The sequence below is a fragment of the Monocercomonoides exilis genome (assembly GCF_001643675.1).
Source record: "Monocercomonoides exilis strain PA203 chromosome Unknown scaffold57-524287, whole genome shotgun sequence".
Classification (NCBI taxonomy): Eukaryota; Preaxostyla; order Oxymonadida; family Polymastigidae; genus Monocercomonoides; species Monocercomonoides exilis.
In genome coordinates, this window is record NW_027150602.1 from 389763 (window position 1) to 415949 (window position 26187).

Consider the following 26187-nt stretch of genomic DNA (forward strand, 5'->3'; position numbering starts at 1 on the left):
GAAATGAAAAACTATTTATCAATATGAACACAAAAAATTTTTTAGATTGGGATAAATATTGAAAAAATATATCCGTATTTCGCCATCGCTTCTAATCTTTCCCGACTTTTTCTTGTTTGTAAGCGTCTATGGATGAAATAAAACGTGAATTGAGAGAAAAGAATATTTCATGTCTTAAATGCCGTCCGGATGAAGATTTTTTCCGAAGTCTTGATTCAAATCTGAAAAAAACAACTGGCTTTGTAAAAAGATTGAAATCAGTCACTGATGATCCAAAACATTCGCTTCTTTTGTTTGAGTTTTTCGTATATAAATGAAATTGTAATTGTTCAATATTTTCGTTCTTTTTATGAAGGGAACTTCGAAATTTGAACCTGACACGTTATATAAGCGAGATTGTCACTTCAATCACCGAAGCTCGTCTAAAACAAGGAGATATATTTTATATTGTTCAAATATGCTCAGCGCTTCATCAAAGATATGCTGAATTTTCGAGGCAACTGCAAACAGGACTTTTGAAAGCTTTTAATGACACAACGCCTGACAATCTTCCTGCAAGTGCACTGAGCTCACAAACGCCATCAAAGGATTCTGGAAAAGATTCAAAAGATTCTTCTGTTTCATCTCTTTTGCAAAATGGAATTGGGGTTTCATCAACGGTGACTTTAACTTTTTTATCACATGCTGTTGCTGCTCGTGCTGCTCAAACTGCAAAACAATCAACGCGCGAAAGTGATGGCGCTGAAGATAAACCAGCTACCACAACAACTAGTGCGGATAAGAAAGAAAACATGGTTGTTGATGTTACAATTGCTGCGATTCAACAAGTAGGTTCCGCTAATGTTACATCAGGTTAGGGTTAAAAGGGATATTAATTTTGTTACTATTAATCGAAGAATCTTTTGTGATATTTGTAACTTGAGCAATTCATTTTCTTTTTCTTGAAATTTTTGAAAATTTTCAATTTTAACAAAATAACATTATTTAATGCATTCTTATTCAAAACTCCTGTTTATAGCCACAACCCGGAGAAGGAATTTATTGCGTTTGATGTCCGAATTATGCATAGTTGGAGTATTGCCTTCGTTTCATCCTATTTCTGAGTCATTTCGTTTTTTGTGCCGTGAATCCTTCCGAGTTAATTCATATGACATAATGGGATGCCTCCAAACTATCATTGCATTTGTGAAAAGTTACGGGATGACCTTCATAACTCCACATGCAACTTCAACTTCAACTTCTTCTTCTTCTTCGCCTGCAGCCTCTCCTTCGGCATCTGCATCATCATCATCATCATCATCATCCAATGAACAGCCAAAGACTCAAAGTTCTGAAGAGTCTTCCTCGTCTTCTTCTTCCTCTTCAACAGCTCCTTCGCCCACACCATCATCAGCACAAACGCCTTCTTCGTCTTCTTTGCCTGCCTCTTCAAATGGAACAGCTGCAAAAGCACTGCCAGTAAAAGTCGTGCTTCACAATGTCGATCCTCAGCAGACTGTTACGTCTGACCCTCTTTCAACGCCTACGCAGCAGATGCAGATACAACAGCAGCTCAACCAGTGCTTTGTGCTTCTGCTGAAGATGTTCAAGGAATCAATAAATGTGTGCATTATTTGATACTTCTGAAATATAACTGTCCTTCAAAATAAATAAAAACAACCTTTTTTTTATTGTTTTTGACTTATTCTTCTTCATTTCTGAATGTTATGATATTTCTTTTGAAAATTTTCCTCATGTTAATTTTGTTCTGTTTCATTCGATCTTTATTCCACCAGCTCCGTCACTTGGACGATGTGGAGCGGCAGAAGCTGCTTGAAGTGCGTGGCGAGCTTCCGGCAGACTTTGCGAAGGAATACGAGATTGTCACAAAGCAGACAGCGAAATTTGCAACAATTGTGGAGCAGTTCGGAGAAATTCTGGGAAGAACGAGTGAGCTGCGGGCGGTGGAGTCTGGGAAAGCAGGGGGAGAGGCAGGGAAGGAGAAAGGAGAAGGAGAAGGGAAGAAAGGAGGAGGGAGTGGAGAAGGGAAGAATGGGTGTGGAGGATTGGGTGGTGGAAGTGGAAGTGCGAATGCAGGAAATGGAATGGGGAGTGGAGGAGGCAGCTCAGCAGGAGGAGTGGGAGAAGGAGGAAATGGAATAAGAGGCAGAAGTGAAGGAGATGGGAAAGACGGAGAGAGGAGTGGGAAAGGAGGAGGAGGAGGAGGAGGAGGAACAGGAGGAGGGAAAGGCAGAGAAGGAGGAGATGGGCTGATGGAGGATGACTACAGAGACGAGGATCCATTGGCAGACTCTCCATTTGACGACAACGATCAGCTTGTGTTTTACACAAAGCTGGCTGATCTGCAGGCGATGGGGGTGTCTCCCTCACTGCTCTTTCTGGACAAGAGGAAAGTGGAAAAGTCGAAAGAGCAGCCAACACCAACGCAGACACCAACTCCACCTCCGACAGATTCTCCTGCACCAAGTTTGTCTTCTACACCAAGTGCATCATCATCATCATCATCATCATCTTCTTCTTCTCTTCCTTCTTCTTCTTCCACATCTTCTTTATCTTCTCTCTCATCATCCCCATCCCCATCTCCTTCCTCTGCCTCTTCCTCCAATGACTCACTCCCTGGTCTCCTCGATCGCCTCCCCCAATGCAACAACATCGACCTCACCGACAAGTTTGCGAGTGAGTTCTGTGCAAAGAACAACAAGTCCAACCGAAGGCGTTTGTGCCAGACGATTATGAAGGTTTCTCGTTCGAAGAGCGAGCTGCTGCCTTTCTTTGCGCGCCTTGTGGCTACGCTTGCCCAGTACTACCCAGACATCGGGGCAATGATGGTGGACATGGCTGAGGAGGAGTTCACGTTCCTTTCGAACGACTTGGCCCTCACCCGCATCGAGCCGCGCAGCCGCAATGCTCGTTTCTTGAGTGAGCTCGTGAAGTTCCGCCTGTGCACGCCTGGCAGGATCTTTGTGCTGATGGACAAGCTGCTAGACAACTTCACTCATTCCAATGTGGATGTACTGTGTGTCTTGTTAGAGCACTGTGGGGCGTATCTCTACCGCAACCCAGACACTCGAATGAGGACGGACGCCATCTTGAACAGGATGTGGCGGTTGAGGGCAGCGAAGAATTTGGGGGCGAGGAGGGAGCTGCTGGTTGAGTCTGCGTATTACCAGTGCTTCCCCACTGCCCGTGCTGAGCAGAAGAAGAAGAGGAAGGAGAAGCATCCATTGCATCTGTATATCCGGAGACTGCTGTATAGAGACCTCAACAAGAAGAGCTACTCACGAGTGTTGGCACAGCTGCTGAAACTGCCTTGGACGTATGATGAAAAATATGAGTTCAACAGCTTTGCAAATAATGGAGCATCACAAATGGTGAAGGACAAAACAGGAAATGCTTCGAATGGATCTTCTGCTTCTTCTTCTGCTTCTGCTTCAAGTTCAGCGTCGCAGACAAGAGAAGAAAAGAATGAGGATCAAAATGCAACACCTTCAGAAACATCTGCATCAGCTTCATCATCTTCGTCTGTAGCCGGAAACAATCAAACAGGTGATGACTCAAATCTTCAATCTTCTTCAGCCTCTTCATCCTCCTCTGACGAATCTGCCTCATCATCCCCTGAGATTGAAGAGTGGATTCTGCAGTCGATGCTGAAGTGCCACCACTGCGCCTACACACACATCGCCCTCATTGCTCGTATTGCTTCTGATCTGCAGCGTCGTGTGTGCCCCTTTCTGGTGATGCGGCTGGTGGATGAGGTGTTTGAGTCTATCAGAGAAGGGCTCGAAAGACCTGATGCATCTCTCCTCACGTCTTCTGCAAACACTTCACTTATCTGGAGAATACAGACACGCTCACAGTCACTCCAGGCACAGGTGAGGCTGGCTGGAGAGCTGTTTAATCATCGTGTGGTTGCCTCCACTGCCATTTTTGCGCTGTTTGACCAGCTCATCACGAGAGGGCACAACACAGAGCCAGCTGATGACAGTGGCATCTACAACGACCCACCAGATGACTACCAGCGCATCCATTTGTGTTACATCCTCCTCACAACAGTCGCGAGGAGGATGGTTTCGTTGAAGCTTGGGCAGCGGATGGAGCTGTGTCTGCTGAGGTTGGAGTTGTACTTGTTGAGCACAAAGACAAGGCCATATCCACTCCATGCGGTGATGCTGATGGACGAGCTGGCTGATCTGATATCGCCGAAGATAACACGATATCACTCACTGAAGATTAAAAGCCCAGATTCGAAGATGGCGAAGAAGAAGAAGAACGAGAAGGGAGGTGCGGCTGATCAGCAGAATCAGTCACAGACATCTTCTGATAGTTCGAATGCAGCATCTTCAACTTCATCATCATCATCTTCTTCTTCTGCTGCTGCTTCTTCTTCCAATGAAGATAACACAGAAAAGAAGGATGATGAAAACGAAGAAGAAGAAGAGGAGGAGGAAGAAGAGATAACTTTTGGTGCTTTTCCACTTGCATCATTGGAGCAGGCAAAGGAAGAGAACGATATCATTCGTCTACAAATACCAGATTTCTCCACCAAAACAGCATCTCTTTTCAGTTATACTGGATCTGGTGCATCTTCTTCTTCTTCTTCTTCTAATTCTTCTTCTTCTTCTTCTTCAGATTCATCATCCTCTTCTTCTTCTCCTGCACCATCATCCTCTGAGAAAGGAGAAAGCAATGAAAGCAAAGACGAAGAGGTCTTTTTGACACCTGCTGTGTTGGCGACGCTTGTGCATACAGTTGAGCAGAGGATGGCAGCTGAGGCAGTTGAGATGGAGTCGCTGGTGATGATGCGCCTGGAGAGGGAGGAGAGGAAGATGAGAGACAGAGAAAGAGAGAGAGCAGGGATGAAAGTGGACAGAAGGCTGCTGGACAGAGAAGAGAGGGAGTTTGAGATGGAGGAAGCAGAAGAAGAGGATTGGTCTGAAGGAGAAGGGCCAGTTGCAATAGAAGCAGAAGCTGAAGTGAAGAAGGCACCGAAGAAGAAGGCAAAAGCGAAGAATGCGTCGAAAAATGCAGCGAAAGGAAACAAAGCAACCGCACAAAAGTTTGTGTATATTCCTTCTTCGCAGCAGTCAACAGTAAGTGAAGAGGAAGAAGAGAGCGAATATGAAGAGTCAGAGGAAGAAGATGACAGGATGCTGGGCAGAGTGACGAATGGGACGAGAAGGAAGACAGGGAGGAGGAAGGGGATATCAGAGAACGTGGATGCGAATGAGGAAGAGGAAGAGAGCAGCGAATACGATTTTGTGTTTGGGATGGACAAAGACACGTTTGAGGAGCAGAAGAAGAAAGAAGCGCAGACAATTGAAGCAGAAAAGACAGTTGAACAGGCATCGGCTGCTTCTTCAGCAGCATCGAATGTTGAAGGAGGAAGTAGAAAGGAAAAAGCAGATGAAACATTGACAAAGGAAGGAGAAGGGAATGAGGTTGGAGCAAAGACAAAGAAGGAAGGAGAAGAAGAAGAGGATGAGGAAGAAGAATGGGAAGAGGAAGATGAGTGGGAAGAATGGGAAGAAGAAGACGAGGAAGAAGAGGAAGAGGAAGAAGAAGAGGAAGAAGAAGAAGAAGAAGAAGAAGAAGAAAGGGAAGAAGAAGAATGCGACAACGAGGAAGAGGAAGAGGAAGAAGGGGAGAACGATTCAGATGAAAGCAGTTCAGATGAAGAAAGCAATGAAGATGGTGAAGATGAAAATGAAGACGATGCAAATGATCAAAAAAGAGGCAAAAACAAACAGAAAAAGGACAAGCAATCTGCAAAGAATGAGCAGAAAAAGAATCAAAAAGCAAAGTCCATTCCAAATGAGTCAGGAAGAATAACGCCATCATCACAAGCATCAGAAGGGAAGAGAAAAGGAGAAGAGGATGAAGATGAGAATGGAACATCACAGAAACGCAAGTCAAAAGATGCAAAGACAAAAGAAGGAGAGAAAGGGAAAGACGGCAAAGGGAAGAAGTCCGGGAAGAGTGGGAGTGAGAAGGCAGCTGATCCAGAAGACGAGGCATTCATTCAGGAGATGGAGAAGATGATGCAAGAGCAGCTGGAACTGAGACGGCAGCAAGCAGCAAAAATGCCAACATCCAAAAAAGTGATCAACGAGATTCCGATTCCTCGTACGATTATGTTTGGAAAGAGAGGGTCGAAGAAGCAGCAATTGAACCAGCTGTACCAGCAACCTCAGCTTATCCCGCTGAACAAGAAGAGCAAAGGGAAAGACTCGAGGAATGAGAGAGAGAGCTACATGCCAGAAGGGCAGAGGAGAGACGATGAAAGAGGTGGAGGCGGTGAAGGCGATGGGAAAGATGACAACACAATCCCATTCAAAATACTGTTCAAGAGAGGATCAAGAGCAGCTGCTTCAACTGTGTTCATTCCGACTGAGTCAGACATCGGCCACCGCAGACGATCGATGCAGCTGGAGGCTGAGAATGAACTGAAGCTGAACAAACAGCTGGTTCTGCGGTTTGAAAGGCAGCAGGAGCAGAAAAGTGAGAAAGAACAGCCATCCACACTGGAGAAGATGAAGGACTCTGGACTGATCTTTCCTCACTCCTCTTTTTCATCCATCAGCAGCTCAACAAGCTCTTCTCCAAGTGTCGTTTCTGCCACTTCTCAATCACCTTTTGCCTCAGCAGCAGCACCTCGCAGCCGAAAAGCTGGGATTAACTCACTTGATGAGCTGATCAACTTTGTCGTTGCACCGTCTGTGAATCCACTGCAGCAGATGACACACTCACACGCAGCAGCACAGCCCATCCCAACCACACAAAAGGGGCTGCCTCCGTCGATTGTGCACACAGCGAGTGGATCTTCTTTGATGGGAGGAGGTGTCAGTGGAGGAAGCGGAGGAGGAGGTGCAAAGGCAGTGGCAGGTGGGAAGGGAGCAGGTGCTTCTGGTGGAAGTGCAGGAAGCACAAAGAGAGCTGGCTCCTCTTCGAAGAAATAGGACTGAGGGGGATTTGGAATGATATTTCATGAAAACACTTAATTTTTTGAAAAAAAGCAACTGAAAAGTCTTGAGACACATGTTTCAGTTGTATTGCATATAAACATCGATGTGGATATTTATGTTTGAGGAATAAATACAAAATATCCTCAAGATAAAGTTTCTCAAATGCGTTTGATTGCTTAGCTGTTGAACAAGCAAAAATTCATTTTTAAGGCTAGTTGCAATTCGGATGTTCATGTGAATGAGAAACCAAAGTGTTTATGAATTATTCTCAGCTATATTTCTTTGATGTAAAATACAAATAAAGAAAACAAAGAAAAGTGAAAGCCTGTTAGCACTACTAATATATTCATCTTCTTGCAAGAGAATTGATTCTTTGATGCATGCACATAGGCATTTATGAAATGAAAGTAAACTGTCATTTTGCTTTTGAAAGATAAATGAAAGAGTTTTTCTTCCATTTTTTGTGTTTGATGTCATTCAAATTCATTTGTTTCGTGTTACATACCTTTCAAAGGCATGCACATTGGACGCATCTTCAGTTAATTTTGAGAGTGACGCTTTCTCGACATCTGGAAGGAAGAATTAGAGAAATAAAGTTCTATGTATTTTCCTCTTTGAAGAGTAATTATTGCATACTTCTTTTTATTGATCAAACGAAAAGAAAAAAAAAATGAAAAAAAGATATAGATTTCTATTGCAGTATTTTGTGAACATACTTTTATCTTTTTCATCAACTGATCAAAAGATAAAAATCTGTTTGTTAATTAGTCAATTTTTGTTTTCTTTTCTTGATTTAGCTTCATTCCAGATTGTTTTATCTGTGCTTTTTTGACTCACTTTGATGAAATAAAACATTCACGCTTATATCACAGCAACTTCATTTGTCCTCCAATCTGCGAGTCAAATATCAGATTTGCGGAACGCAATTGCAATAATGTCCGCAGAAGTTAAGAATAATTTAACACAACTACAAAACACATTTTTCTGTAATTTAGCTCAAAGTGAAGGAAGCTGAAGCGAGCTTTCAACAGCTCTCTGAACGACTCCATTTGTTTCTTCCACAAGCTTCCTCATTTTCTCTATTTCTTGCTCTGCCAATGCAGTGTCCTTAGTTAAACCAATTTGAATATTAAAAAAATATATAAAATAGTCAGATTATAAAAACAAATGAAATTGAGGTAATTATATCGAAAATAAAATCACACTGGCGGCAATGACTGAAATGATTTTAATTCCAATGAAAGTGCTGCAAGCTGTTCTTTAAGCTAGAGGTATTGTTGGATCAATGATTAAGAATTGATTCAGAATCTATAATTTCAAACCTGCCTAAGCTGCTGAGACTGTTTAACAAGAGTTCCATGAGACAATTGACCTTCTTCTACGAAGCCAAGATCACTTAACATTTTCTAGCAAATAATTAAATAAAATAGAACAGTTTTAATGGTAGAAACCTTTGAAAACATTATTTCCTCATCTAAGTGAGCAACAACAGTTTTGTTGCGTTTTCCTCTTTCAACCATTGTTTCAGCTTCTTGTTCCAATACATGAGATGCACTCTGTAATTTTTGTGATATTCTTTGTGAAATTCGCAAAATACTTTCATGTTTCAGTAATTTCGAAAAAACACAAACATTGAAAGCTGATTACATGCAGTGTTAATTTCTTCAAATGCTTCTTGAACAAGAATCGAACGCTCCTGGAATGCAGAAACTAATATTTCTTGTTCAGAAAAAGTTGACTGAAGGTCGCAAAGAGCAATAAGCAAACTTTTGATTTTTTTTAAATTGTTTGTTAGAAAATTATTAAAAAAGAAAGAAATATAAACTTTGAGATGGTTGGGGACTTAACATCAAGTATTAAGGAAATAGTAGCGAGAGCAGTCAATAATTCATCGAGTTCATGAGGAAGAGATGAAGAATCCAATCCAAGGATTTCAAGCAATGCATCTAACCTTTCACCTGGAAATTTTTTTGAAGCACGACAAAAACTCTATGTTTAATTATAGTAATATATATGTTATGTACTTTCTTTTTCATATTCAATAGTTCTTTTTTTAAGTTCAGATTCAATAAATTGCATTTTTAATATGGAAAAAAAGATCAAAGCCATAAGTCGGAACAAATTATCTGCGAGAAGCGAAAAATCAGTTTTTACAGAACATTTTTACCCACTACATGGCTTGCAGAGAAGACAAAAAAGAAAAGAGATTTTGTAGATATTGTTTGCGAAAAGCAGAACAAGATCCGTTTGTTTCAGAGATGGAGTTTTTAGAAGCAAAATATAAATCGGTATAAATTATTACTTTCAAAATTCTGTTCATTTATTTTGCAATGAAATGTAATCCTGTGTTTTTATTTTTCTCTTTTAAATATTTGCAATATGTTTTCTAATTTTTTGAAAATAATTTTTCTTTCTGTTGAAATTAATATTATCTTTTAATCAAACAATGTTAGTCCCATCAACTATCTCAGAAACTTGCAAATAGAACAGATAATTATTGTGATGAAAGAAAAACATTTGATGATTTATTTTTGAATGAATTTATGAGTTTTTATGCAAAGAAAACTGTTTCTTCTTCATTTTCGGAACTATTTTTGGGAATCTCATCCGAGAAAGAGCTGCAACAACAACCGCAATCAATCATTAATTTTAACAAAGGTTTAACGATTTATATTTAATTTTTTTCAACTAAATATTTTATCTTATTTTTATTCATTATCTCAATTTTCTGTTGATTTTTGAACTCAAACGATATACCGTCAAAATTAATTACATGATTCGCAACGATTTCATTGTTATGCATTGAATTTGAAAGAAATTTTGAACGCAAACGAATTTGTTGCACATATCGTCAAAAGAAATAATTCAAGTTTTTCAGCTGCAGAGCTTGCAAAAGCTCTCGCTACAGATGCAATGGAAACAAATTATAAAAGAATGAAGAGAAATGAACGATCCGCCGCATTGCATTATTCAGCAAATAAAACAAAAAGCTATTTACAAGAGAATGGAAGGAAAGTCGCACTCAAGGGCAACTGCATTGAACAACCAACTGCAAACAAAAGAAGCAAACAAACTGAAAATATTGATAGCCATTTTTACGAAGAGAATGATAATTATGTCCAATACATTGAACGGAGGAACTACAATATTAAGATTAATAATCAAAATCGTTTTTACGAAATATTCGATTCATGTACAAAATGCTTGGATCCATTTATTGGATCAAACAATAAACCTGAAAAGGGATTTATTGAAACAATCAGAGCTCAATTAGAAAATAATTATAATCACATTTTTGGTAAAAGTGAGTTCGATGGCAATTCGAGTGCTTTTTACAGGAAATTATTTGATGATTGGTTTGACAACAGCTTTATTAAACGACTGGAGAAAAATGCAAATGTTGCAAAAACGAAGCATAAGAAGAATGTGATGAAAGAATCAGATAGCAAAAAGCGAAAAGACGAAAAAATGAAACGGCAAAAATTCAATCAACCTTCACTTCAAAAGCCATCTTCTTCCTCTTCTTCTTCTTCCACTTCCTCCTCCTCCTCTTCTTCTTCTTTATCCACTTCTTCAGTCATTTCATCCACTCAGCCATCATCCCAAACCACGCAAACATCTTCCTCTCTTATTTCATCGTCTCTCTCAAAGGAAAGAAATTCTCTATTTTCTCCTTTGGAACAAGACACATCTTCTAATAAGGCAGATTCTGCTCAGTGTGATATGAGCACATCATCTCAATCAACACCCTCAGAGCAGCCATCTGACATTCCACTTCCTCAAATAGAATATCTTTCTCTTCGTTCTTCCCCTTCTTCCTCCTCTTCTTCCTCGTCTTTCACTTCTTCCTCTTCTCCTTCTTCATTTGATTTATCTCTCAATTCACATATTCCTTCTTCTTTTCCTTCTATCCAACCATTATACCCTCACAACTCTTCTAACATCTTGATGTCTCATTCAGATTCTCCTTCTTCTTCTTCCAGCAATCAGCAGCCTCCTTCTCAGCCACCTCATTCCACTCTTTCTCAAAACTCATCATCATCATCATCATCTTCTTCTTCTTCTTCTTCTGGTCAGCCTACTCCTCCAACAAATTCTGACAATTCAAATTCAAATTCAAATTCTGGTTCTAATTCTAACACAAACACTAATTCTCACTCAAATTCCAATTCAAATTCTTCTCTTCCTCCCAATGATCCATCCAACAATCCTCCTTCCAACAACCCACCTCAGCCTCCCTCTGACCCTTCTGATGGCTCTTCTCCTTCTCCTTCACCTCATCCTGTTCCTCCTCAACAATCACAAGAGAATAAACAAGAGAATAAACAAACACAAAATCCAACAGATCCTTCTTCTTCCTCTCCTTCCCCTTCTTCCTCTTCTCATCCCCCTCTTCCTCTCTCATATTCACTCGCTCATTCTCCTCCTTCTGACACACTCACTCATTCTCAGTCTCAGTCTCCCTCACACTCCATCACCCGCCCTGCTCATCCTGATGACCCTCCTTCTCTGCTTCCCACTGACCCTCCTCCTGATCCTTCATCATCGTTTTCTTCTACTTCCTCTTCTAATTCTTCTTCCTCTTCATCATTTTCTTCTTCTTCTAATTCTTCTTCTTCTATTTCTTATCCCAAGTCAAACTCTCCTCTTCTTCCCAATCCATCTCTTCTTTCTCCTTCAAGAGATGGCATTTCTGCTATGCCCCTGCCTTCACATTTGACTTCCATATTTTCTTCTTCTCCTTCTGCTGCTGCTTCTAGTTCTTATTCTAATTCTGCTCCTCTTCTCCCTCTTCAACCACCACCAAATACTAAATCTCTTCTTAATATCACTTCTCCTTCCTCTTCGTCTTCCTCTTCCTCTTCCTCTTCCTCTTCTCCTCCTTCATCTTCATCTTCATCTTCCTCATCTTCATCTCCATTGGATCCATCTTCTTCATATTCGTTTCTCCAATCACCTCTTCAGCGAAATCAGATATCTCCTTCTTCAAAATCTGAGGGCCTTCTTCCTTCTCCTGATTCACTCAGCAATTCAAAAATGAATGAAAAATACGAAAAATACGAAAAATACGAAAAATATGAGAAAAACGAGAAAGTTGAGGAAAATGAGAAAATTGACAAGTTTTCTCCGTATCTTCTGATTGATTCTCCATCACAGCTGAAATATCATCAGCATCTGCCTCAGCCTCCTCTTCCTTTGCCCCCTCTTCCTCCTCCTCCTCCTCCACAGGCACAGATGGTGCAGCAGAACAAAAGACAACACACTGTTCCAATCACTTCTGTTTCTTCTGTTGCTTCCTCTTCTTCTTCATCGTTGTCATATTCTTCTTCTAAGTCAAGCAATGAATCAAAGAATTCTCCCTCTGCTTCCACGGAAATCCTATCCACAAATTCCACTCTTCCACATTCGCAACCTCAGTCTCAGTCTCAGTCTCAGTCTCATCTTTCCCCATCTCCTTTATCCTCCTCCTCCTCCTCTCCGTCTTCCCCTTCCCCTTCCCCTTCCCTTTCTTCCCCAAGCTCCCTCCCTTCTCCCTCCGACACCCCCTCCTCCCGCCAATCGGGTGTCCTCTCTCTCAAAGGAGAGCCTTTCATTCCACAGCGAAAGGACAAGCAGCTATCTGCTTTGGTGCGCCCCTTCGTCCCCTCCTCTGCTTTGCACTCCTCCCTCACCGCTACCAACCGCCTCGCCCCGGTCTCCCTCCCTCCTTCTGCCAGGCTCATGTCCTTCGCTGAGGCCATCGCTGCCTCTACAATGGGTGCCCCTGTTTCCCTCCGAGCACTGCTGAGTGTGCCAGAGCAGGCAACAGTGCTGCTCTGCTGCCCGTCTCAGCAGCATCAGGACAGAATCGCCAAGATCTTCAACACAGTCGCTGTCAGCAACCTGGCTGAGAAAGTGCTGCAGTTGCGGAAGATCGTGACAAGCGAGTATTTCGAGTTCTTTGCGCGCTACTTGGTGCTGGCGAGGGTGTCGCAGGAGGAGAATCATCTGGAGCTGTTTGTGGATGTGGTGGAGAAGATGAACGACTGGCAGCTTATCAAAGCGGTGGAGCGTGTATTGTTTGACTCCAGCCGGCAGCTTGTGCTGTTTGACCATTCGCAGTCGAAGAACGGGGCAGAGCGGAAGCAGTTGAACAACTTCGGCTCTTTCATCAGCCTTCTTGTCATTCAAAGGAACAGAGCAATCCTCCAGCGGCATTTGGACATCCGCAGCGCCCTCATCTTCGCCCACCAATGTGGCAGATTGCATGCAGTTGTTCCATTTGTGGCGAGGATCCTGCAACATTGTGCAGACTCTGCCATCTACTGCAACATGCACCAGCCCTGGCTGTTTGGGGTAACTGAGCTGTTGAGAGAGCTGTACCATCTGCCGGTGAGACTGCAGATCAAGTTCTCGATAGAAGATGTGGACAAGGCATTTGGGAATTCACTGGAATTGGACTCTCCCTTTGCGAGGGTGAAGGAAGGGACAGAGGAAGAGAGCAACAAAGATGCAGCGAGATTTCGGAAGGAGCTGATGAAGGAGGCAGAGAAGGGGAGTAATGATAACAGTAATAGTAATAACAATAGCAGTAGCAGTAACAGTAGAAGTGGAAGTGGAAGCGGAAGCGGAAGTAAAGAAAAAGAGGGCAAAGCAGCATCAACTTCATCTTCTCCAGCAACTTCTGTTTCTGCATCTCCATCTCCTTCACTCTCATCGGTACATTCTGATACTTCTTCTTCTTCTTCTTCTTCTTCTTCGCCTTCTTCAGCAACAACATCAACCTCATCAGATTCACAACAGAAGGAAAATGATAAAAATGAGAGCGAAAAGAAATTAAAAGATAAAGAAGAAGATTCTTCATCTGCTTCATCATCACCATCTTCAACAACAACAACCACAACTTCTTCTTCTCCTCCATCTCCTTCTCCTTCTCCCTCCTCCTCTTCTTCCTCATCCTCTTCTTCCTCATCTTCAAAGGCAACTCCGGCCAATACACCTCTTCATGTTTTCTCCGAGTATCCCATCGTGTATGATGTCTCCCTCACAGCCAAAGGCGATCTTGTTCCCGATTATTCTTCAGACGATGCATTTCAAAGGGCAGTGGCTGAAAAGAGACTGAATGTGCTTTTGTCACCTTCTGAACAGTTTCAGGAGCTGCTCAAGTTGGATGAAGAGGCAAGAAGAGAAGAAGAAGAAGAGATAAAGGCACAAGCACAGGCAGAGGGAACAGGAGCAGGAGTGGAAGGAGCAAGAGTGGATGGTGGGGTGAAAGGGCAGAGTAAGCAGATATCATCTCCATCTTCCGCTTCTGTGTCTTCTTCATCATTGAATTCATCTCCAACTGAAGGAGCAACTCAATCATCACCTTCTTCTTCTACAGAATCTGATGCAGCATCATCCACACCCATTCAGACAACATCTTCTTCTTCACTTTCATCTCGCTCTCTTCGTCCAGATCCGCCACTGCCCTACTCAGTAGCTGCCTCTCTTCTCATTCCTCAGCAGGTCTTCGACCATCTCTTCCCTCCCAATCGGTTGGCGACTGCAAAACTTCCGCGAATCGAGCAGGCAATGCAGCAGATGGAACAAGAGCTGACCGAAAGAGAAGAAAGACGAGCAGAGCTGCGGCGGATTGCCGAAGAGAAGAAGAAGATTGAGCAGATGCGGATGCTTCGGGACTTGCAGCGAAAACAAGCTATTCTTCAGAGGCAGAAGGAGCGTATAGCAAAAGTAGTGTTGCACAACACGATGTATCTTTTTGAGCTGCTTCAACCTGATTATCCTGCAATCGCACAAGAACTGCCGCCGATGGTGGAGATGGTGGCAAAGGAGCTGAATGTACCGCTATCACACCCTCCAGTCTGCACACGTGATGTTCCTAAAGACTCACTCGAACTCGAACTGCTGGCAGGCAATTCTGTTCCTCCTCCACGCCCTTTCAACAGACTGCCTCAGCCACAATTCAATGTGTTCTCTTTGGATCTCATCCACACACCTTATTTTGAGCTTCTGAGAGAACTGTCGCCTGAGCGGTTCCGTCTGCCTCTGTTCCATCCGCAGTCTCCCTTTTCCGAGTTCATTCTGCCCATTCTGGATGACACAATGGCCAATCTTGCCTCCACATTCTGTGTGTTTGTCTGCAACAAGACAATCCCTGCTGCCCTTTCTGCCTCCACCTCCATCGTCCTCCAGCAGTTCTCCCGTTTCTACTTCGACATCGAGTCCATCTCTGCCTTCCCACCAGATGTACAGCGTGCTGACTATCTTTCTGCTATGCTCTCCATCCCTCCAATGAAGCCCAACATAAAAGGCGTCCCTGTCCAGCTGCTGCTGAGGGAGCAGCTGAAGATCGTGACTCAGTCCTGTTTGGTCTCTCTATCAACCAATCTCTGCCAGTTCTACATGCGCAATCGTGCTGCAGGTTCGCTGGCAGATGCACTTAGGAAAGAGCTGGTGAACGGAAACAACGGTATCTGGAGCGATCAGAAGAAGAGTGAGCAGTTGATGAGTGAGATTATGTCGTTGGCAGAGTACATGGTGATGGCAGTGGCAGATGACTATGTGTATTCTGTGGTGAATGAGGTGAACAAGACAGCGCTGGCCATTCTCGATCGATCACTCGTCAGGCAGATAGAGACACGGACAATGTGGAAGCTGTTTATGGGGAAGAGGAAAACACACACAGTGCATCTCCCTTGTCCTTCACCAGATGGCCAGCTGATTAGTCTGACTCCAACTGAGAAGAAAGAGAAGAGAATAATGGGCTCATGGCAGACGAGAGAGTTTGTGGATTATTCGCGAGTGAATGTGGCATTACAGGAGAAGTTGCCTGCTTCGATGGATGTTGTGTATATTCCTGGCCTGCTTCATAGAACAGTTGCTCTGTATGATGGGATCACCTCACAGACGATGGCTGTGATGTCGTCGATGGTCAACTTGCAGGACGGCACAAAGCTAGGTACACTCAGCAGAGCCAACATCAGCCGCATCACGTTCCCCCACACTCCTATCTACTCCAGCAAGGAGCACTGCCTCGACCTCACTTTGCTGTCACAGCCTCTTCTGTCTATGTTTGGCTCTGCTATCTACAGAGACAAATATCGCAAGCTTCCTTCTCTCTCGTTCCCTGAGTGGAAGATGGCGAATGAGTGTCTGAACGATATGAAGAAGATGGTTGATTTGGATCCTCCATTCACCTTCATCACCAGCCCCATCCGAAACTACTTCCGCTCTTTGATGGCTGGCTTGCAGGCAGGCGCCCTTTCAGAAGAGCTTGTGCTCAACCTCAGACACACCCCATTCGGCGCTGTCTCAGTCAAAACTGTGTCCAGCGGGAAAGTGAAAGCTCCTTCATTGTCTGAGCCAACGAATGCTCCCTCGCTTTCAGACAAGAACACACAAGAGAACACAGACAATGTGCATGTGCTGATGCGGAGCCCATTCCTGGCGCCTCCTTCGTCTTACTGGCACCCTCTCAGCTTCTCTGAGTTGGAGTCTCTGTTCGATCTAGTGGCAGCAAGCAGTGCCCAGCTGTTCAGCCAAGTGAGAGACTCCGTCCTCTGCTCGCTGAACAAGGCGCTGAGTCTGCTGACGCGGTGTGCAGCGATTGAGACTGATCTGCGCCTGACGAAGACGAGCATCACTCGAAAGGGATCAGAATATATTGCACCAGAGCGGGTGCAGCAGCAGGTGGAAGAGGTGAGGAAGTTTGTGAAGGAGAAGCTGTATCCACGTGTGATCATTCCGCAGCCAACAATCACCAACCCTCATCCGAAGCATCCACCAATGCCTCCATTTTCTTCGCTGGACGAGCAAAGGCTGCCTTCAGCTGTGTATCCTGTGATTGTGTCAGGGGATACGCTGGCTGAGGCAGAGGGGATACTCACGACAGGACTGCAGATGGCAAGAGACGAGGCAGACACGGCAGTCAACCGCTGTTTGACTTCGTTTGACACGCAAATTGCGATTGCCACACGGGATTTGGAGGATACGTTCTTTACATATGCAGAGGATATTTTGAAGGAAAAGCAGAAGGAAAGAGAAATTATGTGGGAGAAGATGGTGAATGAGTATTCGGAATATAAAAGACAGAAAGCTAAAGAAGAGGAAGAGAAGAAAAAGAAGGAAGAAGAAGAAGAAGAGAAAGAAAAGAAAAGAAAAGAAAAAGAAAGAAAAAGAGCAGAAAGAGCTCAACGCAAAAAGGATAAGGAAAAGGAGAAGAAAGGAAACGAGAATGATGGCAATTCTATTGAAGGAGAGCTTTCTGAATCAGAATCCGAAACTGTATCTGAATCTGAACATGAAGAAGAGAAAGAGAAAGAAGAGAAATCAAAAGAAGAAAGTGAAAGTGCAGATCAAGAAGAAGAAAAGAAGGTTGATAAGTCAAAACAGGAGAGTGAAGGAAAAGAAGAGCAGAATGAAGAAAAGATGGAAGAAAACAATAAATCAAGTACAAAACAGACAAGCGATGAAGAGAAAAAGAGCACAACAGAAAAAGAAAGCAAGGAAATAAAGAAGGACTTCCCTGAGATAAACGAAGTTCCATCCGAGCGACTGTGCTTCCCCTTGATCCCTTCTCCATTCTTCTTCCCGCCTCTTCTCTTCCGTGCGATTGAGGGTGTGATTGAAGCTATTCGCGATCGATACATCTTCTCCATTGCGCACAGACTGTGTCGTGGCCTTGTGAGTGGGCCAACACCTCTTGTGGCTGCATTCTATGCGCCTCCCACTCGCTCCTATCTGCCTTCTCTTGTTTCCACCCGTTCTCAATGGAAAGAATTTCTGCCGCACGAGTCGATGGAGAAGGAGATGAAGCATCCGCCTTATCATAGCCTGAGAGAAGATGTCGATGCAAGTGCCATGGAAACCAAGCCAGATAAGCCTCGTATGAGTCAAGTGGAGGCGATGCAGCATGCGATTCTCTGCTTCAGCCCAGAATACGCCAAGCACTCGTCCATTGTGCCTGCATCTGACATTAGTGGATGCCGCTTTGCTTCTCTTTCGATGCCAACTGCTCATCGCGAAGAGGATCTGCCTCTTCTTTCGTCGACCATCTGGACAAATGCCAACGCCCTCGAGCACGACATGTACTGTACTGACGAGACTGTCCAATATGCAAAGGCTGCAAAGAGACCAGAGCCTGCTGGAAAACTGGGGATGGTCTGTTTGGAGAGAGTGAGGAAGTTCAGAGAATACTATCTGGACAGCAAGTATTGTGTGTCGCCAGCTAAGAAAAGCAGAGACACAGAACAAGGTTCAGAAGCAGGGGAGTATGACATGATGGAAGGAGAGTGTCCTGATGTGGATTCCTTGTACAGCGAAGGGACGTCATACCACATAACCGAAGAGGCCATCAAGAAGCTTATGTATGTCTGTCTGGAGAACTATCCAGACGATGCTGTGGAAGCAGACATCGAGTCCTTTAGCCTCCGCAAGTTTGTTGCGCAGCACACTGACTGTTTTGTCTGCAATCCACTACAAGTGATGATCGAATCACCGTCTGTGTCGCTTGCAATGCCCTTCCTCCACACCGTCTCTGCCGACGTACTCCATCGCGAAGAGCCGCAGATGTCCATCTTCCAGCAGCGCACCTACGAACAACACTTGAAACTAGGCAATCCATCAGACAAGGCAGTTGTTCTGCGCTCCACGCCACCTGCACTTGAACAGATGCCTCATCATGTTAGAAATGTCTTTGCCACTCTTCATATTGCCTCACTTCATGTTCTCTGTGGTATTGCACCCAAAGTTGTGAAGACAGCTGTATTTGGCACAGTCGTCCATTCTCTGATCACAAACACTGTTCCATTTTCTATCCCGCCTATGGACACGCGCTTTGCATTCTCTGTTCCAATCTTCCCGCATGACATGGAGATCTCTTTAGATTATTCTGGTCCTCTTGTATTGAACATGAATTGGACACAGTTTTATTGCTTTATGAAGCCTTTACCGATTCTTTCAGTTATTCACTCAATACCCAAAAAGAGGTTAGCTCCTCCACTTAAAGATTCAAATGGAAAGACTAAAGAAAAGCACAAAAACGATATCAAAACGGGAAATTCTGCTTCTTCTTCAAAGACTGGTTCGTCTGTCAGGTCAGAAAGCGAAGAAAGTCAAAATCTGCTAGAAGACATGAACAGATTGCACGCGTTGGATATAAGTGAGTACCCAGAGTTCTACACAATCCCCTTAAATTCTTCCTTCTCTCAGATGTTTGCTATCTTAAAGAACGAGAACTACATCACAATGCTATCGATGCTGGCTGATCATGGCTTCGTTGACATGCGCTCCATTGCCAATGTGATGATACGCACACTCACTTCTCTTTGGAAGGCCACCTTTTTCTTGATGCCCAAGTTCAGCTCCGAGGCTGTTGAGGAGTATTTGAAGAAATCTGAAAGCGGAAAAGAGAACAGCACCTCGCAAATCAGCACATCTGATACAGACAAACGAGACATTTCATCCTCCTTCTTAGCGGAGACAACAAACTATGCCTCAGCTGCTGTGTTCACAGACAACATGTGCTCTGGCCCGCTGTATGGCTCTCTGCCATTCCTTTTGTCTCTGCTGCCGTCTGTGTCTGGCTCAACTGCAGCCACACGGCCTTTCCCAGTCGATCTGCTGGCAGTGGCAAAGGAGAAGTGCTATCCAGTGATGCTTGTCTCCCTCGTCAACCAGATGCAGCACTACATCACACTCGTCTCAGACTTTCTGGCGTTTCTGGTGGGCATTTCAATCAACTCGTGGAAGAAAGCGCATTCTCATGTGATCAAAACTAAACACGATGTCTTTTCATCAAAAAATGACATCAGAAACGAGCAAAGAAACGCTATGCGTGAAACCAAATCAGCTGAAGAACTAATTAATGAACTGGATGAGGAGATGAGAGAAGAAGCTGAGCAGAGTACATGTTTGGGGATTCCTTATTCCACACCTGAAAAGCCTGAGGAAGAGGTGCAGACTGTTGTGCCTATTTCTCGTTTAACAATGACAAACATCCATCCGCACCCATTTCTGGCTGTATGTACTGGCCTTGTCATTCACTTGGCACTGATCATTCACGATTGGCGTGCTATTTCTCCGTTCATTTGCTCTTTTGCTGTTCTTTGTCATCCTCCTTCATCTCCATCTTCCACATCCACATCTTCTTCTGGTTCCACTTCTTCCTCATATTCCCAAACAGGTTCACCACAGTTGGAGCTTCTTCGCACTTTCTTCCATCTAAAGGCTGTACGAGGCGCAAAGCCAATCACTATGCAGCGAGTTGATGTGAATCCTCAGAAGCTTGCTGAATACATTGCAATCAAATACACACTACCAATGCAGCCTAATTCAAAGAGCGCAAATGCAAATGCAAATTCGGCTCCACCAATACACCCCAGTCTGCTTCCAGGGCACGACGAAGCAGCAGCCAGATTATACAAAGGATGGCTGATGATAGACACAGCACTGAGAGAAGCATCATTTGCGATTGATCGAGCACTGTTTGTGCTGCTTGGGCAAGAAAATATCTACTCTATCGATCAGAATGAGCTGAATATTGTGAAGGAAATTCATCCATTCATCATCAAACTGGAAGAGAAATTTGGCGTGTGGGAAGAAACGCCAAAAGTTGCGCCGATTCCTGTGCAGTTCCCAGAATCTATTTCATCTGCGCTTCTTCGTCTTCCGCATACCTCTTCCTTCCTCACCTCAACATCACCATCGTTTGCCCTCGAATCTGACAAGAAGGGCATATCTCCGCTGCCCATGGAGTCATCAGACGTGTCAGACTCCGACATGATCAGTGTGATGCCTTCTCCTCCGCCCATCCCGAACCAGGTGACACCTCCTACGCGATGTACTGCTCTTGCCAATGAGTTCAGAAAGTGGATGATTGAAGTGCCTGCTGATCGGCATCCTGAGAATGTGGCACTGACTTCACTGAAGCTGCTGGACTGGGCATCGCAACAGCACTTTCTGGACAACGAGAAGTGTGTTGGTGAATTTGCGTCTGTGCTGGCAGACACAGCAATTATGCACTACAAAATAGCAAAGAAGGCAGAAAAAAGGAGATTCAGAAGGAAGAAAAGAATGAGTGCAAAGGAAAACGGAAAAGGAGGAAAGAAAGAGAAAGAAGAGAAGAAGGCAGAAAATGACAACGAATTCGAGGAGCCGTTTGAAGGAGAGTTTGACGACCTCAGTTTGTTGGAAGGGCTCACTCCACAAATACGCCGTGTTGTCATCGGAGGAATGCGAGATCCTCTGCTGGCAATAACACGAATGGATGTACTGTTTGTTGCGCTGTTCAAGCGATTCGCACAAGACTCTCAGAAGCTGAAGATGCTTGTTGACTGCATATTTGGCACGCTTGTCGAGCGAACATGCAGCTATGTGGAAGCCAACCGCATAGAAAACCATCTGCTGCTGGGGATGACAAATGAGGGGCTTCCGCAAAACGAGCAAGAAAGCAATGGCGAAAGCAACACCTTAAATAGCTCAAGTAGAGAGCGTATCGTTTCACAGGTGCGGATCTCGTTCAATCCATTGGCTGGCAGAAGCCTCGACTATGTCCCCTTCTTCCACATCCTCCGCAGCATCCTCTCGACAATGCTGCCACTTCTGCCTCGCCCACCGTCAATTCCTTCGTCTGCAGTGAACGATAGCGTTCTGCCGCAGACTGGCGCCTTCAAAGAAATTCTCATCACGCACCTGCCATTTGAGCTTGATCGAATGGTAATTTTGAAGAGAATGAATGAGCGTCCTGATCAGAAGGAGATCCTGGAAGCAATGGCTTCGAAGATCGTTGTTCCGAAGCATCTGTTGGAAGCCGAAGAAAACGAACGCTCAATCACAAAGATGATATGCGAGCATTTGCTGAAGCTGAAGCCAAGAGTGTATCCAGAGTTTATTCAAGGGTATCTTCTGTTGCTGAGTGAGGATCTCTTCCAGGTGAGACTCGCTTCTCCTCGTTTCGTTCTTCAAGGTGCTACAACATACGAAGATTACCTGAAATCCGTCAGACCGCAAGCTTCTGCTTCTCCTTCGCCTCCGAATAAAGTGGTGCTGCAGCCTCGCATGTGGTCTTCCAATACATTCTGGCTGTACTATTTGCCTCTGCTTCAGGAGGCGCTGGCATTTGAGACGACATTCAGCCCATCGTCGGAGGTGGCTCAAGGAGTTCATCAGCTCGTTCTGAAGATGATGCGCAACATTCGGATGACCTACTTCGACTTCCTCGTCGCTGCTGGATCTGCTCTGGTTGACTTAGTTTATGATGGCCACTCAGACATGCGGAATATTATCCTTTCTTCCCACCCAGCTTTCCTAATCCCCACTGAATTCCCTCGTTATCCACTACTCAGTTGGAGTTGCCTCTTGCATCCTCAGCTCTGCATTCCACATTCCACTCTCTCGGACGCACGCAAACATCTTAGGGAGGCATGTTCAGACAGACTCACTGACCCTCAATTTGAAGAGGTTGTTGCAAGGTACATAAATGGGCGGCAGACATGCTTATCGACAATGGCATCTGTTATGGACGGACAAGGTTTGAAAGACATTGATCTGAGGCAAATGTCAAAGGAAGCCATGTTTCTTATTCGTGAAATACGTCAGCGAATTATTACTGAAGAAGTGCCAGTATCTCCTTCATTAGGTGCAGATCCAACAGCACGCCCAACCCATCCACCAGGAAAAAGAAAGCAACTGAACTTCACTTTTCTCCTTGCGCTCACGAACTACCTCATCAGCTTCTCGACTGTCGGGTACCAGCGCTGGGTGAAGCTGCTCACACGCACTTTCACAAAGGAAAGAATAGACATCAGACAGGACGAGATTCAGAGCGGACAGAAAGCTCCGCCAGCACCAGGCGATCCGCCGTACAATCCGATGGACGATCTGAATCCAGCTGTGATGGATGTGGTGCTGTGCCCATCGTGTGTCTCCAGCTGGGGCTTGCTCCACTACCTCTTCAAGAGCCTGCCGCCTGAGGGTGTTGCCTATGTGACTGGCATCATCTGCAACCATCTGCGCTTTCCTTGTGATCTCACTACCATTGCCGCTCATGCGTTGTTTTATGTTCTGCTCAATGGAGATCTCTCTGATTATCGAAGAGCTTCGTTGAAACCGTTTCTTGCTGTCTCCACAAACGGTGCTCCTGTCATTTCCTTAGAAAAATATAAAGAGCTTATTAGAATGTCCGATGAAACACTGAAGCTGAAGGAGACCGATAGCTTCAGTCCCCAAACTTCTCTCTCGTTGAAATTCCACTTCCAGATTCAATATAAGGTCATCCAAGCAATCAGTGAAAGAGCCAGAGTGTCGAGTGATCGGCCTTGGGGACTTGTAGCCACCATGAGCGAGCTGCTGTCGAACACAAGGGTGTTTGCTTCTCCGATGTTTGACAAGCTGAGAATTGAAACAGGCGCAGTTCAGGCGCAGACTCAACAGACATCGACACAAGCACAAAAACAAGCTCAAGCTCAAGCTCAAGCTCAAGCTCAAGCTCAAGCTCTAACTCAAACTCAAACTCAAGCACAATCACGTTCACGTCAACATTTACCTGCACAAACTCAGATTCATGAGCCAGCACAATCACCGTTACAATCGCCAGATCAAGCACAGATACAAGCAAGAGCCAAAGCACTTACCCAGGTGCAGCCTCAAATACAAATTCAACAAAGACCGAAAACTCAGGCGCAGAAATCTTCTTCCGTAAATATTAATTACTCTTTGCCTCCTGTACCAACTTCCTCATCTGCTTCAATGCCCTTTCCTGCTTTAACTGCAACCTCAACACCACAGTCATCTACTTCATCACCTACTCCCTCGTCCTCACCCTCACACACAACACAGGCAAATTTGCCTTATCAATCTCACACTCCACAACAAAAGAAGGAATGAAACCAAGTCTCTTTTTATAAATCTCCTCGGTCTACTGTTCTGTTTTTATGTTCTGCAGCCTTTATTTTCATTCTGTTTGACTGGGCACTTTCTCAAATGTTTTTGAAGTTTTAAGTGAATTTCGCAATGTGTCATATGATGCTTATTTTTTTCTTTTTCGCTAATTCACATCAAATCGAGGGAAAAAATTGCATTTTTTGTTTTTCCATTTTCACATTTTACTTCAATGCTTGTTATAATGTAATTTTACTTCATTATTGTATAATTTGAAAAGAATAGTATGTTATAGGCTTTGCATTTTGATTTGCTAAGCTTCTTATTTATTCTTTGGCTGTATTCAATGCAACTCTCTCATTGTTTCGATGAGTTTCTTCTGTTTTTATTTGTTCTTTGCTTAATTAAGCATTGCATTGTTTGTTCCATTTTCAACATTGCTTTAACTTCAACCAATTGCTGAATTGTAATTAAATCACATTGAGGAGGTTAGTCATTTTCAAGCAAAAAAAGTTTTTTCTTCAATAAATGATGAAGTGTAATTGGGAATTTGAATAAGAAGATTTTTAGCATCATTTAAAGAGTCGGCTTCATTGAAGGAAAATTTTGTTTTAACAGAGAGTTTAATACAAAAATAAAACAAATACATATTTTCCTAAACAAATTCGAAATTTTGATACTAAATAATTCGTTGAATCCAATAGCTTATGTTCATTTGATGAAACATTCAATATTCTTATTGACGAAACTACAATGTGAAATATTCTGGTTAATTGAAATAGGGTCAGAAATTTATCGGTGCCCAAAAAATTAATCGGGACCTAAATTTTCTGGCTCTCCAGAGCACTTTTAGAAAAAAATAAATAATAGAAAATTATTAATATATTATAATATTCTATTTCTGAAAATATTTTTTATTTTTTTCATTTGAGCGAAAAGATCTGGAGTTTTTTGTTTTATTTTTCTGATCAAAGACTTGCTCGTATTCTCACGAGATTTTTGTTTTGAGGTTTTTAAGTGTTGTTATTGTTATTGAATATAACTTCTTTATAATTTTGGTTATTTTTCATTGTTTAACACTTCGTTTTTTTATTATTTTTTTCATTTCACAAAATTTCGACAAATTGAAGAATTCATTTGTATTAATAAGATTTTTAGTTAATTCAAAAAAGTAAATATATAAATTATCAACAAATAAAGATATTCAAAAGGATGAAAATCATGTATTTTTTATAATTGTCATTATTATTCAAAAAAACTTGTTTTTGCTTATTTTTGCGTTTTTTGGAGCAAATCACATTCTTTTATTTCAAAATTTTGATAACAATCATAACATTCATTTTTTCAACTGTTATTCAACTATAAAAAACATAACAACTCAAATATCACGACAAAATCTTCAATTTGTCGAAATTTTGTGAAATGAAAAAAATAATTAAAAAACGAAATGTTTAATAACAAAAAATAACCAAAAACATAAAGAAGTTATATTCAATAACAATAACAACACTTAAAAACCTCAAAACAAAAATCTCGTGAGAATACGAGCAAGTCTTTGATCAGAAAAATAAAACAAAAAACTCCAGATCTTTTCGCTCAAATGAAAAAAATAAAAAATATTTTCAGAAATAGAATATTATAATATATTAATAATTTTCTATTATTTATTTTTTTCTAAAAGTGCTCTGGAGAGCCAGAAAATTTAGGTCCCGATAAAAAAAAGGGGATATGATAAATTACTGACCCTATTGATCTTGCATAACAAAAAAAAAAAAAAAAAAAAAAAAAAAAAAAAAAAAAAAAAAAAAAAAAAAAAAAAAATTAGAAAGAAAACCACACTGGAAATTTTCATATATAATGCATTATTTTTGTCTTTTATGAAGAGGTAATTTGATAAAAATATTACATGAAATATTGAATGAAAATTCACTTTTGTATGAACAATAAAAAAAACCTTTCGATTTTTGCTGGAAAAAAAAGCTCATCTTAATGTTATTTCCATCGAAAACTTATAATTTGTCCGATATCTTGTTTGTCAATAAGATAAAATTATTCAGACAATTCATAATTAAATTTCTGTTTGACTAAAAAAAATTGCCATTCAGTCAAAACTGGACACAATCACATCGGATATAATCAACACCGGAAATTGTCTCAAAAAGTTGTGATAAACAGATGTGATTATATCCTATTTACACTGTTGTTCTTTTCAGTTATCCACCCCCTTCCGTGGAGATAATTAAAATTTGAAGAAATATTTATGAAGCAAGATCTTTGGATAAAGTTTCAAAAGAAACAAATCATTTAAGAATTTAAAAATAATCCATCAGCACAAACAAAAAAAAAAAAAAAATAAAATAAAATA

General features: G+C 42.6%; 3 protein-coding genes across 3 annotated transcripts; 2 read left to right on the forward strand and 1 right to left on the reverse strand.

Moving 5' to 3' along the window:
• Positions 1–128: 128 nt before the first annotated feature.
• On the forward strand, positions 129–7833 carry MONOS_3103 (putative Regulator of nonsense transcripts; the record flags this gene model as incomplete). Its single annotated transcript, XM_067873078.1, has 4 exons — positions 129–292; positions 356–852; positions 1019–1602; positions 1776–7833. 4 exons carry the CDS (start codon positions 129–131, stop codon positions 6954–6956), a joined length of 6426 nt encoding a protein of 2141 aa, XP_067720013.1. The 3' UTR covers positions 6957–7833.
• Positions 7834–7958: 125 nt separating this feature from the next.
• Positions 7959–9282, reverse strand: MONOS_3102 (uncharacterized protein; the record flags this gene model as incomplete). The annotated part of the gene is made up of 6 exons (XM_067873077.1): positions 7959–8069; positions 8168–8227; positions 8285–8357; positions 8594–8728; positions 8788–8951; positions 9265–9282. The coding sequence occupies 6 exons, from the start codon at positions 9280–9282 to the stop codon at positions 7959–7961; spliced, it is 561 nt and encodes a 186-aa protein (XP_067720014.1).
• A 223-nt stretch (positions 9283–9505) lies between these two features.
• MONOS_3101 (putative Ccr4-not transcription complex) lies at positions 9506–24312 on the forward strand (the record flags this gene model as incomplete). The annotated part of the gene is made up of 2 exons (XM_067873076.1): positions 9506–9620; positions 9778–24312. The coding sequence occupies 2 exons, from the start codon at positions 9506–9508 to the stop codon at positions 23826–23828; spliced, it is 14166 nt and encodes a 4721-aa protein (XP_067720015.1). The 3' UTR covers positions 23829–24312.
• Positions 24313–26187: the final 1875 nt, after the last annotated feature.